The sequence below is a fragment of the Pelodiscus sinensis genome, chromosome 3, assembly GCF_052426305.1.
Source record: "Pelodiscus sinensis isolate ZL-2025 chromosome 3, ASM5242630v1, whole genome shotgun sequence".
NCBI lineage: Eukaryota > Metazoa > Chordata > Testudines > Trionychidae > Pelodiscus > Pelodiscus sinensis.
The window spans coordinates 136,662,672-136,680,919 of NC_143054.1; the positions used below are offsets into that span (position 1 = coordinate 136,662,672).

The 18,248-nt window shown below is 40.8% G+C and overlaps 1 protein-coding gene across 4 annotated transcripts in view; it reads left to right on the forward strand.

Annotated features, from left to right (window-relative positions):
- Positions 1-18,248, forward strand: part of PRKD3 (protein kinase D3) — a 108,347-nt gene that overhangs the window by 5,255 nt on the left and 84,844 nt on the right. For all 4 annotated transcript variants that reach the window (XM_075924927.2, XM_075924926.2, XM_089777380.1 and 1 more), the window contains one exon: positions 5,691-6,756. In XM_075924927.2, the coding sequence (XP_075781042.2) occupies positions 6,466-6,756 (291 nt within the window). In that variant the 5' untranslated portion in view covers positions 5,691-6,465. The remainder of the gene's footprint in view (positions 1-5,690; positions 6,757-18,248) is intronic.

An 18,248-nucleotide genomic window follows, 5' to 3' on the forward strand; every position in this document is an offset into this window, starting at 1 on the left:
AGTAGTTCTGATGGGGGTTGGAGAGGGGATGGAAGCCAGATCTAAGATCAATGAGCCCTGGGAAGTGGGCCCATTGAAAGGAGGCTGGACCTGTGGATGTCTTGGGGGTCAGCAGCAAGGGCCTGCTTTGGGAAGCCCCCTCTTTGGAGGTTAATGTGGCAGCATTGAGACACCACCCAGAAGCAGGTGCCACAGACACTAACTGCAGATTCATGGGATGGCTCTCACAGATCTGCACATGCATAAGAGGATAGATCTGCAGGAGGGGGGGCAGTGGTGTAATGAGGGGGCTAGAGGGGTCAGTTGCCCCTGGGAGAAAAATAATATAAAATTTAGTTAAAAATAGATGTCACACGTTTTTAAAAGGAATACCATACTCCTACCTTTTGTCTATTTTTGTCTCTTTAGGCCCCCAGTTACAATTTTCAAAAGCACTTGAGTGACTAAAGTCATTTTTGAAAATTGGACTTGGAAATCTAAGCTCAGATTTTCAAAGGTAATTAAGCTCCTAAAGAGACAGTTGCCAACTTGGATCTTCAAAGATATCTATCTGATCTTTATACACCTTTGAAAACCTGGTCATAAGTGTCCTAGTCAGTTCTGAACGTGAGATGTAGGAGCCCAGTCCCAATTCCTTCATGCTTTTTTTTTTAATTTGAATATTTATCTACACTAATTCCCCTCCTTTCTCTTTCACTATCCAATAAATGCTTGGATCAAAATTATAGGTGCTTTGTGAATATGCTGACTTGAGAGTGGAAAGATTTCATATTGTCATGTATGATTCCTGGTAACCCATCTCAAATATGAAAAACTAGGTTGTTACCTGTTCACATCAGGAGCTGTTGAATTCAGTTCACCATTTGCAGTATCTCATTAGGATGTTTAGTGGAGAAGATATTGGGTGTTTTTTATTTGTACTGTGGGCAAAGCATGGGCTCACAAGAATTCTTCCATTGTTTTACCATGAGTCTCAAAACATTTGGTGTTTTTCTAAAGGTCTGGAGTCAGTTGATTATGCAGGAATCTCAGCTTTCATTTAAAAAAAGTTCTCTATACTTCTGGGCCTTACAGCTAAGGAGGAAAGCTTTAAAACATGAACCCTAAATACTCAAACAAAAGGCCAATAAAAATCCAACATGTTTTATTTTTAAAAAATCTTATGCTTTGTAAACCATTCTCATAACTTTGTGTAGGCGTTCCTTGTGATTTTTGGGTTGGCAATACTGCTCTTTGATTGGTGAATTTAGAGAGGTCTCTCCCTTCAGTTTCCCTTTCCACCCTCCTTTTTTGTCACAGGTCATCAGAGAATCATAGAGACAATGGAGAGTAGGGTGAGTCCATGACTGGTCAGGGTGACTAACTGTTAACAGCTAGTGGTCTAAATGAGCTATCTACTGCCATCTGTTAATCAACTGTAGGAAAAGGCTTCATGAGCAGACCTTATTTATATAGACAACCTACTTTGCCGCAGAGATCAGTAGACACACTTGTTGTGTCAAGGTGATCAATTTTGGCTCTTTTGGGTCGAAATTCACTTAAGACTTGGAGCTGGGAGAATGAAATGTTGTAATCCATACTGTATGATTAAAAGGTAAAAGACCTGAACTTAATATGACCTGGCTTAGGGTCTACCATAACTTGAACACTAAGCAGAGGATAGTGAGTCACATCTAACTGAAAGTCACAGAAGATGGAAACAGGTTTTATTTCTTGTGGTGTAGAGTCTATTTGGGAGTCGTCATTTATATCTGACACTTTACATCCAGTGTTTAAAGGCAGAGCTGATTAGAATCAATTGAGTCCTTGTCTTGTATCAGTGATCACTTGAGCAAAAATCATTGATAAAATCTTGTGTAGACTGACCTTGGACTCAACATGCAGGTAATGTGTTGAAGGGCAGTGCAAAGGAGGCAATGGTGATGAGGTACCGTGTTACCTAATGAAATAATTGGTGCTGAAATCACTAAGGACTGGAATTTGACCACAGAACTGACACTTTCTTAACAAAGACTCGATTTTTGCTATTTAAAAAGTAAATCAATGTAACAGAAAACTGCAATGTTCTCGGGTAACTTTTTAAAAATCAAACTTTATTGAAAAGATTGGATAGTTTGCAATTGAAAATATTTGACCTACACTTAAGGCAACTGATTTAATTTTGTGTACAATTTTGCATAATAAAGGATGGCTTTTTTTTGAAAATGTTCAACTATACTGATATACATTTTGATCAGATCTACTTCTGATGTGTTATTTGTGTGTGGTTGTGGTTTACTGTGTGTGTGTGGTTTTTTTTTCTCAACAAAAAATCCTGGGTGGGGGACGGGGGACGGTGCGAATTGGGCCCCTCACTTCCTAAAGCTGACCCTGGTCACTACTTAGTAAATGTATGGATTTTCTCTCCTTGTTTTCCGTTCATGTTCCTAGTGTGTACTATGACAAAGTTACTTTTAGAAGTGGGGACTATCTATTTTTCCTAGGTGACCAATACACTTTTGGGTGTCCCAAAGATAATAATTTTGTTGTAACTACAGTAGTTACACTGTAAAACTAAATAGGTAAAAATTTACTTTCCCTTTTGGGCTGAGGTAATTTAATTCTGAGAAGCTAGGATACTGATCTTGCAATCAGCCACCTTGACTTCATGTGAGCAGAGATCCATACCAGCAGTTTTGATTGCTGGATCAGGGGCTACTTTTTTGGACTTTGCATTTCTCTTCTTTTTTTTATGTACACTCACTCACTCACTCACTCAAGTGGATCTTTGGATGTATTATGGATAAATATTCACCAATAGCTTTAATCTATTAAATTAGGCATGTAATGTTCATCAGATGTATTCCTACCTATGGCAGTTTTTATTTCCTGTCCTGAAAAATGCATGGAACTCCGCAGTGCTGCTTGTCCCCCTATCAGAGGCAGCAAGTGCTGAAGGGGGAGGCAGTCAAGGCTGCCACGAAGCAGCTTCTGTCCATAGTGGGCCAAAGCTCCCCAAGAACAGAGGCTACTTTGCCTCTCACAGAGCAGCCTCCATCTGTGGAGGGCCTGGGCCTGCTATGAGTACAGGCTGCTTCGTGACAGCAGCCCCCCCTCTATGTGGGATCCGAGCTCCCCACAGACAGAGTTTGGAAGCAGACTGGCTCCCTCCTGCCACCCCGTACTGCTGCCTCTGATACAGAGATAGCGGCATAGGGGGCTCGCTGGACATAGGACTGGGAGCACACTGGCTGCTGCCCTGCCCTATGAACTATTGAATAGTCATGTAACTGCAAAGTTTTGATGCAGTTATATGACTATTCTATTACCAGATATCTAACATCCCTAATACATGCTTATACTTGGATCAACTGATAGAGCATCCACACATATTTTTATGGGAGCAGAGTTACATGGGGAAATTCAAATATGTTTGTTTGTTTTTATTTCAGTGATATTTATCGAGATAGTGGAAGAGACATTCATGAACCAGTGAAGTGTGAATTAGTGGCATTTCACTAAAATTTTGAGTACCATTAACTTCTGTGGTTGTCAGTGGGAGTCATAGAATTGTGCCTTCAGTTCTGTTTGATTGGTTTATGCATTACATGACATTTCATTGTGTTTTAAGCGACCTGTCATATTGATTCCTGCAGTGCAATAGGGATGTAAAATTCTGATAATCAGTTAACTGGTTAAATGTTAGTTCAACTAATAAGAATGGCTGTACTGGGTCAGACCAAAGGTCCATCTAGCCCAGTATACTTTCTGCCGACAGTGGACGCTACCAGATGCCCCAGAGGGAAGGGACAACAGGTAATCTTCACGTGATCCCTCTGCTGTCACACATTTCCAGACAAAATGCTGGTTAATGGAATAAAGCAGGCCCCGGGCTGGGAAACGTTTTAGACTGGCTGAAGCAGCTCCCCGCAGAAAGTGGCTGCACTGCAGGAGCTACCTCTGTTCACGGAGAGAGCCCCCTGTAAGGCTAGAGCAGCATTCTAGAGCAGTTACCCGTTTAGGCTGATGATAACGGGGTAACCAGTTAACATTTCACATCCCTACTATGCAATGCAAATATGCTTCACTTTGTTCTTTAATATAGCCAAATAACACACAGCACTCTTAAATTCATTATAGACAAAAATTTGGTGTAGACATAATGTATTAAATGAATGGTTATTTAGCATTGCTTCTGAATACTTCAAATGTTAGTTCAGTCAATAATATCTTACAACAAATAATTTGAATCCATTATCACCAAATTAAGAGCAAAAAAGAACTAAAATGATCACAAAACACTAATAACTTTTTATATGTATGTTAAAAACAGTGAGTAGTCCAGGAGCACCTTAGAGTCTAACAAAAAATAATGTGGCAAGTTTGCTGTCAGGCAGAAGAATATTAATATGGTATACTGGGGTGGGCAATTATTTTTTTGGGGGGGACGACAAGATTTTGGAAAGTGGTCAAGGGCTGTACTTTTCTGTGGAGGAGATGTGGGGTCTAGGGTGGAGGTTGGGTGCAGAAGGGCACATGGAGTAAGGGACTGGGGTGCAGGAGACGGTGTGAGGTCTGAGAGGGAGTTTGGGTGAAGGAGGGGGTTGTGACCTGGGTCAGGGAATCAGGGAGGGAGTATGGGTGCAGGAAAGGATTCTGGTCTGGGGGAGGGGTATAGGGCCGTACAGGATCTGGGAGGGTGTTGTGACTTGGTGTGGAGGGGTTGGATGATGACCTGGGGAGGGGCTTAGGATGTAGGAGGGGCAGGGGTGCCAGAGGCAGGCTCTGTCTGGGAGGCATTTATCTAAGCCAGCAGTCTTGTAGCATCCCCAAGGCAGGCTGGGCTCCCTGCCTCCTGCAGCCCCAGATCACTTTCAACTGCAGACTCATTACCTCCACATGGCTTTCAGCTCCAGGAAGGGAAAGAAGCTTGTGCTGCCCTCAGGCCTATCTCTCAGCTCCTATTGGCTGGTTGTTTCCAGCCAATAAGAGCTGTGAGATTGGCTGAGGTCAATTCCTATTGGCCAGTTGTTTCCAGCCTATAGGAGCTGAGGACTGGGCTGGGGGCGGGGAGCTCACACAAAGCCTCCCCCTGCCAGCAGAGCAGAGAGCTGCACAGACTGCGCTTTAAACCACAGCAGCTGTGTCTGAGGGTCCTGGCGGATGATCCGTGGGCTGTATTTTGCCCAGCCCTGTGGTATTCAGTAGCTCATTTGAAAAAGTGTGTAAATATTTTTATACAGCTAAACTTTTCTTGATGCTTTTGCAGTTTTATATTGACTTGACTGAATGAAACTACAAATTCTAAATTAAGCAGTTAAGCACCAGAGATTTTTTGAATGATAATATTGTGGCTTTATGAATATTTAATTGTATTTAATGAATTATTTATTCCATTTACCACCTACAAAACAATATACTTATGAAAGAGTGGTTTTCTGTAACATTACTTGGGAGAACTGTCATGAAATGTCAAATGCACTAGTTATGGTGGGTAGCTTTAATCACCATGTACATACTATGGCATATACAACAAGGAAGCAGTTAAGTAGCTGTTATTAACCAACAGAATAAATGTACAAATTAATTAATTACACTATAGATGTATTTGCAAGCAATTGGTAATGTTTTGAAACAAATGTGATTCTACTGCTGTTATACAATATTATATACTAATTTGAAATAACAACATATTTTTTTCCCCTTTCCAGGTGGAATACAACCTTTCAAAATGCTGCAGATTATCTGGGTGAACCTAGAGATTATGTTTAATGTGCTTGTATTTTTAGAAATGCTTTTCCTGCATTTCATGAGATAAAACTCTTTACAAAAATGAAAACTTGGAGATCAATGAAGTTTTTTTCCATGTCCATGCATGTTAATGAACTCAAAGAAGAACTTTTGAAAAAAGAATAGATTTGTCGTAAACACTGATATACACAATATTGTTGGCTCAGGATTCTAGCCACATGTTTTTTTGTTTAAATATAAAAGGACATATAAGTGAAGATGAGCCTGTGTTTGATACATAGTGTCTGGAGTTAAGTAGACAAGGAATATTTTTAAGAGCTACTTAACAGTAATCTCTATCTGATAATCTCACAAGAAATAAAATGAAGAATCCATGTGAAAAAGTGATGTTGATTCCTTCCTCTGAAGGAGACAATTTCATGATGATTTAAGCCTCTCCAAACATCTGGATGTGGTGCTGAAGGCACATCTGTGTCTTTGATCAGCTGATTGAAACTGTGGAAAGAGGACCTTTAATTTAAAGTAACTCCCAGTTGAAATTCTCTTGCTCATCAGCTTGAACGGAATGAAAGGGAAAATGAACATGACGTATCAGTCAGGGGCCAGTTACTGAACTGAAAAAGGGAAACCTTACACTGTCATTTAAACTATAAAATCCTAGTCCAAACACCCTAGTCAAATATTTTTTTAAAATTTGACTACTTGGAAGATCTCTACAGATTTAAAGAAAGTCAGATGTCAGCAAACGATTCCTCTCCTCCATCCTTACAGAAGCTTTCTCCTCCTGTATCTCATGCTGCTGCGCCACCAACCCCTTCTCTGTCTTCAAGTCCCCAGTCGGGGCTCTCCAGCCGGCTGTCCAATGGCAGCCTCAGTACACAGAGTCTCACCAACTCCAGGGGCTCTATGCATGGGGTGTCTTTCCTGCTGCAGATTGGTCTCACGCGGGAAACTGTCACCATTGAAACTCAGGACCTGTCCCTCTCATCCGTCAAAGATCTAATCTGTTCCATAGTTTACCAGAAGGTACAGTATAACAACATACAGTACTGTTGTTTTATTATAATGGTTTTAATGTTACTATAATTGCTATCACTTTGTGTTAACTGGATATATCAAATGGTTATGTACTGAGACAAGACCCGTGTTGGAACTATATTAAGGTTGATTCCATGTAGTTCTAAAAGATGCACCTCCCAAGATGGGAGTTTAAATTAAAAGGAAGAGGGGTCTTGTTAGGTCTGATTTCTGAAATCCTACAACAATAGAAATTTGGACTCTTTATACATAACTGGCTTTGATAATATGGAAAGAATGTTATTTTCCCCTCTTGTGGTTGTAGTCACCCTCTTAGTGTTCTTCTGTGGTCATTGCTGCTATGTATTTGAGTTGAAGAAAACATTATTCAGCAGTATTCATGGTATAATGCAGCAATTCTGAAATAGTAGCCCTTGGACCAATGGTGGTTCAGAGAACAATTGCAGGTGGTCTGTTGGTTGGGTCGTATGGTATTGGCTGTGTTCCTTGTTTACAACTGCAAAATTTCATTAAAAGGCAACTAATACTTTCCTAACGTTTTTTTACAGTATAAGTAATTGTTATGATTGTCATAAGGATGCGGTACACTTTTCAGCAGGAGAGAAGTATCAACAAGATAAATTTTTTATAAAGATGGGGTCTGCAGTGTGAAAAATTGAGAACTCTCAGTATAATGCTAAAATGTTCTGAGTAGGGGGATGGAAGCGACTAGTTGCTTCCACCCCCTGCCCCCCACTCCGCTATCAGAGGCAGCAAGAGGGGCAGCAGGATCTGGAGCTGGTGGGAGCTGGTTCCCCTGAGCACAGTCTCCATGGGGGTCAGGGGAGGTGGGGAGGCAGTAAATATGCTGCACCTCTGCTTTTCAAATGTATTAAGAGCCTACTGGCTCATTTAAAAGGCTGGTGTGCAGTGTGGGGGACCTGGTGCGAGCTGGGAATCAGCTGTCCGTCCCTCCTGCTGCACTTCTGCTTATTAAATATATGAAGAGCCTGCCAACTCTTAATACATTTAAAATGCAAGGCTGCATGTATAGATTACATGCTATTGACCAAATTCAAATCTCATGTTAAATTTCAAGTAAATAATAAAAACAACCTAATGTTATCCATTCCCTCTTAAAAGTTGTTATTTTAAAAAGCTTTATAGTAAGAGAATGGGGAAATGTGAGGAAGTAAACATAATGGGAATGTGAAGTAGGTTGCTTTTCCTTGCCTGTAATTCTTCTTATTTATCTGAACTATTTTTTATGAATAAATAGGCTTTTAGTGTTCTTTTCCCTTAGAATTTTCAAAGAGTGCGGTAACCTTGATATAAGAACATAAGAAATGGTAGAAATGGTGTTCCTAGCCTCTGTTTCTGTGGAGGTGGGTGACAGGAGAGGGATCAATTAAGGATTACCTGTTGTGTTCCTTACTTGTGGGGCATCTGGTATTGGCCATTGTTGGCAGACAGGATGGACCATTGGTCTGACTGAGTATGGCCATTCTTATGTAATGACCCACCTAATATTTGGTGGGAAAAAATATAGGTAGGACAATAAAAGTTAGCATCACTATTGTTTCCAATCTTTTATGGTCCTTTCTTTTTCTTTAACCTTCCTCTCTCTGCATCTGAACGTTTCCTTGTTTCTTCCTGTCTTCACACTTGTCATACTTTTTCTTTGTTGGCTTTCATTTATATTGACACTTCCTGTCATTGGTGGCCTCAACTATAGTCTTTTCATAGCTCAAAATCAGAAGTACATTATATATGTAACCAGTTATATTGTAAAATTGACTAGGATTTCAAGATCTTGGTCATCTTGTCCCCAACTGGCTTTAATTCAGCTGTGTATTAACTGTTATGACTGATACCTACACAGCTGCTTAGTGAGAGCATACCCTAGGCAGGCAGCTGACAAGTAAACTGGGGGAAGGTTGCTTATGTATATTCAGCTTATCTTTCATAAATACTTTTTCAGCTGGCGCACAAATGACAATATTACCCTGTAGTTCACAGCAATATATCCTGCCTGGAACTAGTCATGAGGGGTCTGGTGGCAGAATCATTATTATGTTCTGTTACCATAAAGTTATCAAAACTTTTCTCTGAGAATTATCCTGCACACACTTACTGTCCATCAGGATTGCCTTCTAATTTGGTAATGTTTAAGTGTTCCCTGGCTGTGGCATTTCATAGCTGGCTCAGTGGCTCTTCTGTTGACTGGTTAACTTCGCCCCGCCTATGGCAAGGAGTGCATTGAGTGAAGAAATTCTTCCTTTTAAATCTTCTTCCTATTAATTTCATTTGGTGGTGACCTCTAGTTCTTGTATTATGGGAGCAAGTAAATAATTTTTCCGTATCTACTTTCTCCACACTGGTCATGATTTTATAGACCTCTATCATATCCCTTAATCTTCTCTTTTCCAAGCTGGTAAATCCCAGTTTTACCATTTTTTTCTCACATGGCAGCCATTCCAAACCTCTGATCATTTTTGTTGCACTTTTCTGAACTTTTCAATGCCACGGTATCTTTTTTTGAGATGGTGACCACATGTGAATGCAGTATTCAAAATATGGGCATACCATGGATTTACATAAAGGCAATAAGATATTCTCTGTGGGTATGTCTACACTATCCTCCTAGTTCGAACTAGGAGGGTAATGTAGGCATACCGCACTTGCAAATGAAGGCCGGGATTTGAATTTCCTGGGCTTCATTTGCATAAGCGGGGCGCCACCATTTTTAAAACCCCGCTCGTTCAAACCCCGTGCAGCGCGGCTACACGGGGCACGAACTAGGTAGTTCGAACTAGGCTTCCTAGTTCGAACTACCGTTACTCCCCGCTGCACGGGGTTCGAACGAGCGGGGTTTTAAAAATGGCGGCGCCCCGCTTATGCAAATGAAGCCCGGGAAATTCAAATCCTGGGCTTCATTTGCAAGTGCGGTATGCCTACCTTACCCCGCTAGTTCGAACTAGCGGGATAGTGTAGACATACCCTGTCTTATTCTCTATCCCTTTCATAATGATTTCTAACATTCTGTTTGCTTTTTTTTGACTGCTGCTGCACATTGAGTGGATGTTTTCAGAGAACTATCCCCAATGACTCTAAGATCTGTCTCTTGAGTAGTAATAACTAATTTAGTCTCTATCTCTTTGTATATATAGTTGGGATTGTTTTCCAATATGCATTACTTTACATTTATCAACATTAAAATCCATCTGCCATTTTGTTGCCCAGTCACCTAGCTTCATGAGATACTTTTGAAGTTCTTCACAGTCTGCTTTGGACTATCTTGAGCAACTTAGTATCATCTGCAAACTTTGTGACTTCATTGTTTACCCCATTCTCCAGATCATTTATGAATTTGTTGAATAGGATTGGTCCCAGTATGGACCCCTGTGGGGGACAACTTGTGATTTATCTCCATTCTGAAAACTGACAATTTATTCCTACCCTTTGTTTCCTCTCTCTTAACCAGTTATCAATCCATGAGATGACATTCCCTCTTATCAGCTTAATTTCAATTGCATGTTATTTCTTTGTATAGCTAGGATGAGGAATATCATTCTTAATCAGTCTCTCTAGCCTCAGACACTTCTGCATCAGAGATTGAATTGCCCACATACCTCCAGTAGGCCCCTAGCTCAGGACAAGCTGTAGAATATTAAAGCGTGTTGGTTGCAGGGCTCCAGTTGTCTGCTTAGGGTGCTGATTAGTTGTCTTTCCCCCTTGTTGTAACTTGACGGGCTCTTGAACTTGACCAAAAATCTCCCTTTAAACAGCAACAGGAGAGCAGAAAAAAATCTTTCACATTGAAATTCAGGGCATTTTGTGTAAAAGTATTCTCTATCAGAATGTTTTAAATTAGTTTAAACAAGTCATTGGTTTTCTTTAAGTCTGATAGGGGCGTTCCCAAATGATCCTTTTTTATTGCCACGTGGGGGGATTTTAACCATGCTGGAACAGCAACTGGCACTTCTTCTCTTCTTTCCTTGTTGAGATGTACCAGCTATCCATTTTTGTCATGATGGAGTTTGGAGAAGAAACTAAGGTATAATCAATTTAAAGATATCAAAGTGCATGATGTTAAAAATAGACATTCATAAGTGACAGATGTGTTACAGCAGAGTGCATCTTGCCATCTGATAAGATTTGGGAGCTGTCTCAGTAGTACTTGATTGAATGTTTAAATCAGCTGCTCACTGCAACTGCTTCTGCCCCCTGCATGTTCTTTGATGTTAGGAATGAAATGAAAAGAAAATGTTTAAAAGCTTACACTAGAAAACTAGTGCTTTAAATGCATTTTGTGAGGTATTCAGCTGACAGTGTACTCTAAATTGCAACTATTTACGTTTTTTTTAGGTACAGTAGAGACAGTGTTCTCAAATTTATTATAAATAAGGAAAAGAAGTTTACCACTTTGGGGAGGTTTATTCTGTTTTCTTTAGAAATGCAATATTGGCAAGGTCTCCCGTTTTCATTCCGAGACACACTTCTGTTATCTGCCTCTACCTTTGCAACTTGTCCCCCCATCCCTTCTGAACTCCTGTCATCCTTGATTCACTTTTATTTTATTTTTCTCTTATCTTTACCTGCAATCTCTTCTGTGACTCATTTCCTTTTGCCTTGAAGAATTATAGTTTTGTGTGTGTGGAGTTCTCATTTTTGTTTCTAACTACTGTCCTTCTTTTATTTCCAGATTGTAGTGTGTGCTGTTCATGGTTTTCTTCCCCCTCAATATCTTTATGGTTCTTCCAAGTTGGCTTCTCCTGCCCCCCATTTCCTGAAACAGTCCTGCCTAATAACCACCACCTGGCGAAGTCAAAGGGACACTCCTTATTTATGCTGATCATCTCTCTGGTTTATCTCATCTTTGATTTCATCATTCTGTGCTCTCCTTTTTCTCCTCCTGTCACCATATATGTAAATCTTCAGGATGGTTCTGTTCCCAGTCCCCTCCTCTTCTTTCTCTGACTTCATCTATTTCCTCTGCTTCATCTATCACTTCTACACTTTTTCCCAAATCTAGCTCTTTACATTCATTTTTCTGTTTCTTGTTCTATCAGACATCTCTTAGATTCTGATATCATCCCCAATTCACTGTTCAAAAGTGTCTCTTCTTTCTAATCTGTCTCCTTTAACTCTTTTTACTATTCCTTTCCTTTCTGTTTGCCAGACTCCCAATCCAAATATCTTTTTTGCTCTTCTCTCCTTCCATATCTAATCTCTAGCTATGTTTTGTCACTTTTACCCTCTGTAGCATCTTCAAAATCCAGTCTGTTCCATCATCTGCACATCTGAAAACCATGTGAGGCACCTGGTTGTCTTGACTACTGTAACCTTCCTGTGTTTGGCATTTCTGGTTCTCATTTCTTTACCTCTCTGGCACTAACATTAGTGTGACAGATATGGAAATTTCCTGCAATATTCTTGGGAAGATCTTATTGTACAGGCAGTCCCCGGGTTACGTACAAAATAGGGACTGTATGTTTGTTCTTAAGTTGAATTTGTATGTAAGTCGGAACTGGTACATATTGTAGGGGAAACTCTAGCCAAACATTTCTCCAGAGCTCAGTTTTATTCTGCCACACCTCACTTCCCTCAGTCCTTTATTCTCAAGCTGAGGTGTCTGCTGAGAAAAGCCGCTCCGCGTCTCCCTGGTCTGCTGCGGGGGGGGCGCGGTGCTAGCTTTGCCTCTCCCTGGTCTGCTGGGGAAGCAGCTAGTGCGGGGTTGCCTCACCCCGTTTGTAAGTAGGGATCTGATGTAAGTCGGATCCATGTAACCCGGGGACTGCATGTATTAAATTTATGTATTATTGTGGGCCAGGATTATATGTAAGCTCTTTGAGAGAGATGTGAGGCGTCATAGTTCAAAAGACTATATTAAAAATGTTGCAGACAAATATTGTCTTTTGGGACAATAAGTGTTAAGTGGATTTTCTTGGGATTTCATAGGTAGAGGTTAATGCAAACTTCTCTGCTCTGGTTATGCAGGAACAGAGCCTTTTGAAGTTATGCGTTTAGGAGAGGGGCACTGTCTGCTGATCTTCTGTTACAGAAGGCCAAGACCAAAGCTCTATAAATAGATGGCTGATAGGCTCAGCCTTAATTCTGCTTCTGGATCCAAGATGGATGAACTTCTAATGGAAGAGGAAAAACCAGTTGTAGGCTTTGAAAGATTAAAATTTACCAGAACCCTAGGCTGGAGTTGGCGGGAAGAGACCTCTGGGAAGCTTTTTAGCATGGCTGTATGTTGTTTATTGTTTTAATGCTTTTACCTTAACAGTAAATGTTAATGGAAAAGGAGCTGTCTGGTAACTTACGATGGCATGTTACACACTGTTTTTCCTTCTTTTCAAAGACTGTATACTTAGGCAGAAGCCTGTTGAGGTAGTTTGGCTTGCCATGGATATCACAGTGTAATGCAAGATGCAGCAGTCTTGAAATCTCTGGTCAAAAGTTTGTAAGATGCATAGCTCCACGTAAGAGATGTGACTTCTGGAAGCCTTAAAAGGATGTCCCTTAGAAAGTGTATGCAGGTTCAGCTACCTTGAAAATGTGACTGCTGCATTTGTTGCCAAGTTTTCCTTCCAATTTTTGTTTGATATTTTTCCTATGTTGTGAAAGAGTGTTGGTTTTTAAACAGAAATAAGAGACAAACACAAGCATTGGAAAAAATTGACTAATTCAGGGGAAACTATATGTTTGACATCAGTCTGGTATAGCCAGTTTCAGTAAATGTAAATATTTTTGGTTCTGATTATCGTAGCTGCTGTTCCAATTAGTGATACACAAAAATGAGACAGAAGTGTGTGTGTTATTTTTTGACAGTTGACTGTACCTCTCCTGATCAGTATAAATTTTACTTTGACCCTTGTTTTAACTCTACCAAAATTGATTTTGCCTGAAAATTGCCTATTTCACTTTGAAGGAAGACTTTCATTTTTTTTGCAAAGTTTAAAGATAGTTTGATCAATTTTTTTGAGTTAGTGGTCATTTAAAAATTGTCCTAATTTGATCACATCCTGACCAGTGCCAAACCAGAGATTTTGCTGAACCATGGGAGGTCAATGTTGTCTAGCAGCAGTACCAGCACTTCTATTGCTTACTGGGTTCTTAGAAGACATTTAGGGGTAAATTAGTGCTAAATAACAGCACAGAACACTGAGACCCAGGACAGGTGGCTATAAACAAACTTTACGGAACTGTGGGAAACTTGGCCATACCCATGATAAATAGACATCTAACTAATTAAAATCATGGTAGTCCACAGATGTTGACGGACCAGAGAGATTCAACCTGTACTTTGGTAATATTTAGTGTCTGTCTAGGATACAAATGATTTAACAACCCCTTCGGATTTTCTGTATAGTTAAATCCAGGGTTGGATAGAGAGAACTCTCAGTAGCTATCTAGCTGGTACTTTTTTGTGTTCCATAATCTACGCTTTCCTTTAAAATAAAGCCTGTAGTCCTTACGTCTGAAGATGACTGATAAAATGGTATTTTCCTAAGACTGAAGACAGCCTGAAACTGTCCTAATAAGAGGCATTTGTTGCTCCTATGTATATGGAAACATAATCTGACATTTGAAACCTATTTGTGAGCATTAACTGTTTCACTGCTGATCAAAGTAGATGAGAAATAGGGATGTTAAATATCGGTTAAGTTAATAGTCAATTAAACTCATGAATTCTTATTGGTTAGTCAACTGTTCTGTAGTCCCAGGGGTGGGGCCTCCTGCCACCCCAGGCTGCTGCTTTTCTATCAGAAGCAGCAGCACGGGTGCCAGGTGGGAGCTGGTCTGAGAGGGGAGCCAGTTTAAAAACCAGCTCCCCTCGTGGACTGGCTGCCTGCATGCCAGGTTCCTAATAGTCTTTAAATGCAGAGCTGCAGCGGGGGTAAGTTCCAGACCTGGTGCAAGCTGGGACTTAGCTGGGCTGCTGGCTTCCTGCTAAAGAATTTACTGGCAAGGGTGGGCAGGATGAGGGAAATGCATGTAGTCTATAGCATTAACCGATAAGCTTTTGCTTATTGGTTAATTGACTACTCTATTACATCCTTAATGACAATATGCTCATGACCAGTGGTGTCTCGTTTTGGTGTCATAGGTAGCTCACAGGAGAGTACCATTATTATCTGTTTTAAATTCTTCTCCTGGTTAAATCTTTAAAAAAAATGCATATTTCAAAGAAATGAGGTTGTAATTAAGCAATGGATTAACTATTGTATCTTGTTATAATTGTTTTATACGTAGTGTGTCTTCTATTATTTGATTGTAACTTTGATTGAATGAGTCTTAAACTTCACTTATGTAAGGTGCTGATTCTACTCCCATTGATGTCAATGGCAAAACTCCCATTCAACATAATGCAGTATTAGACGCTCAGAAGAGCAGCGGTACAGGAGCTAGCAAACAGCTGAAAAACGGATTTTTGCAGGAGGACCTATGTAGTAGGGTTTTATTTTCAATTTGTTTTTTCATTGATAGGAGCTTAGGCAGGAAGGTGATGAAATATTTGGAGGCAGCAGTGGTAATAATCTAAGAGACAATAAAGATGATTGGATGTGGAAGATGCAGCATGCCCATTATCTTTAGAGGGTACTGTAAAAGAGCTTTGTTTTCATGCAGTGTCACTTGATAGAACTGAAGGGAGAGGTTAGGAGATACAGATAGAAACTTGGTTGAATTTTGAAGGGGATTCAAGCTGATGATGGAGGGAAGGCAAGAGGAGGCTGAAGAGAGAAGTTGGGACTCTCAGATGCAAGCTGAACTGTGACGGTAGCTTGCTGGGTAAGGAAAGCAGCCAGTGGAAGTATGATAGAACTATGCAGGAGGCTGGCTAGGGAAGGAGAAATAGAACTTGGCAGTAGGTTTGCTGAGGTGGAAAATGAAGAAGTAGCATGGCATAGGCTGTAGGAGGAGAGAGAAAAGGAGGAAGAGAAGAGCAGCTAGTCCTGCAAAAAGAGGAGTTGAGTCTATGGAGACAGTAAATTGAGCTCCAGGAGGATAAGAGGGGAAGTTGCAAAAGATTGCTAGAGAAAATAAAAGTCTTGCAAACAGAAGGAACTGAGAGAGGCCACAGAATCACACCATTGTCAGGAAAAGGCAGGTTTACGTGACTAGGGGACTTCCCTCTAAGAAGAGACAGTCTTGTCACCAGAATTGATCTAGAGAACAGAAAGGTGTGTGTCTGGCCAGAATTAAGATACAGGATGTGGACCTGAGTTTGAAGAGAATCCTAAAAAAGCAGGAAAAAAAATCCATTGATTGATTGATTGATTTTGTACTAATGTGAAGGCCATAGAATCATAGAACACTAGGACTGGAAGGGATCTCGAGAGGTCATCGAGTCCAGTCCCTCGCCCTCACGGCAGGGCCAAAGACTCCTAGACTCTTGCTGGAACACACTAAGGGAGACTATACCAGGCTAATGAATATGGTTAGAGAGAGGCCAAGGCTCGAGATCTTCAGTGGGGTTCTACCTGCCCCTGGAGAAGGAGGAAGGTGAGGTAACTGATATAAGGAGAGCATTGGGATGTTAGACCACTGAGAAGCATTCATGGACAGAGGACTGTTTTCATAGGATGGACTCCATCTGAATAGGGAGGATAGTAGATTTCTGGGAGGCTAGCACAATGCATTAAAGAACTTTAAATTAGAAACTCAGAGGAGATGGTTTGGAGGTACTCATGTATTCTCTACACTTGATTCTAACATTGCCAGGAGGAAAATCGAGAGAGGGAATTGAGCAATGGTGAGAAGAGCAATAGAGCGTAGGAAAAGGGACATTAAAAGGAAAGATAGTGCCAATACCAATGAAGATAACAGACAGGTTGACAGTACTGGCAATAAAATGACTGTACCTAATTGGGTGAAGAATCTGGGAGAAACTAAGCAGAAACAACTAAGACTTCTGTACACCAATACAAGATGCCTGGGTAATAAAAAGGAAGAACTGGGACTACTGGTGCAGGAAGTGAAACCAGATATTAAAGGGATTAAAGAAACACAATGTACTAGCAGTCACAAGTGTAGAGACTGAAGGGTATGTCCTGTTCAGGAAAGATAGAAGGTAAAGGTCGGGAAGTAGGATGGCATGTTAATGATGAGGTAGATTGTAAAGAAATTAGAAGTGATGGAATGGATAAAAACAGTCTGTTTAGATCAAAATCACTTTGGGGAAGATAGCTATAAAAGGTTCTCTTGCAACATGCTGCAGGCCCCCAGAATCCGATTTGGATACGGATAGAGATGTCTTTAATTTTTTAATATAGTAAAAACTACTGGCATTTTTATGACTATGAGGGTATGTCTACACTAGCCATGGGCTAGGTAGTTCGAATTAAAGCACCTAATTCAAAGTACCGTTACTCCTCCTGCAATGGAGTGCCGTGTGCTGTGTGTAGGCGCAAGCATGGGGTTCGAACTACTGGGCATTTAAAAATGGCGGCGCCCGGGAACATGCAAATAAAGACCGGGATATTTTAATCCCGGGCTTCTTTTGCAAGCCAGCCCCCCACCTCTTGGCCCTCCTTCCAGATGCTGGGGCCGTGCTAGCCTTGGCCTCTTGCCCCTTCTGAGACACTTGGCTCACCCCCTTCCCATGTTGTAGCCCTGGCCCACCCCAGCACCCTCCCCGGCCTCTTGCCCTCCCCCCCATCACAGCCAGCCTTGGTCTGGACTGCTTGGCAATTTTGTTGAGGAGAATCCACCATCATCCTAGACACGTGTCCTGTGTAATAGTGGTTGAAACATGAAAGGACATATGCATCTTCAGCACATCTGGCACACATACATCTTGCAGTGCTGGCTAGAACAGTATTATGTGAATGTCTGTTCTCACTTTCAGATGACATTGTAAACAAAAAGTGGGCAGCATTATCTCCTGCAAATGTGAATAAACTTGTTTGTAAGAATGATTGGCTGAACAAGAAATAGAGCCTACAAGTCTACTCAGTTCTAACATTTTTACATGGCTATATTATTTAAAGCAGTTATGTACTAGTGGAGTTTCTCAGGGATTGGTCTTGAGACCAATCTTACTTAACGTTTTTATTAATGACTTTGGCACAGAAAGTCAGCGTGCGCTAATAAAATTTGCAGATAACAAAGTTGGGTTTTGCTGATATGGAGGAGACTGGAATATCATCCCAAGAAAATCTGGATGATATTGAAAACTGGAGTAATAAAATGGGTTGAAATTTAATAGTGCAAAAGTGCAAGATCATGCATTTAGGGACAAATAACAAGAACTTTTGCTATAAGCAAGGGACTTAGCAGTTAAAAGCTACAATGGTGGAGAAAGATCTGGGAATTGGTTGACCAGAGGATGACTGTAAATGGCTGGTGTGATGCAGCTGTGAAAAAAGACTAATTGAATCCAAGAATGCATCCGTCGAGGCATTTGCAATACAGGCAGTCCCCGAGTTACGCGGATCCGACTTATGTCGGATCCGCAGTTACGAACGGGGCACTTCCTCTCCCTGGTCTCC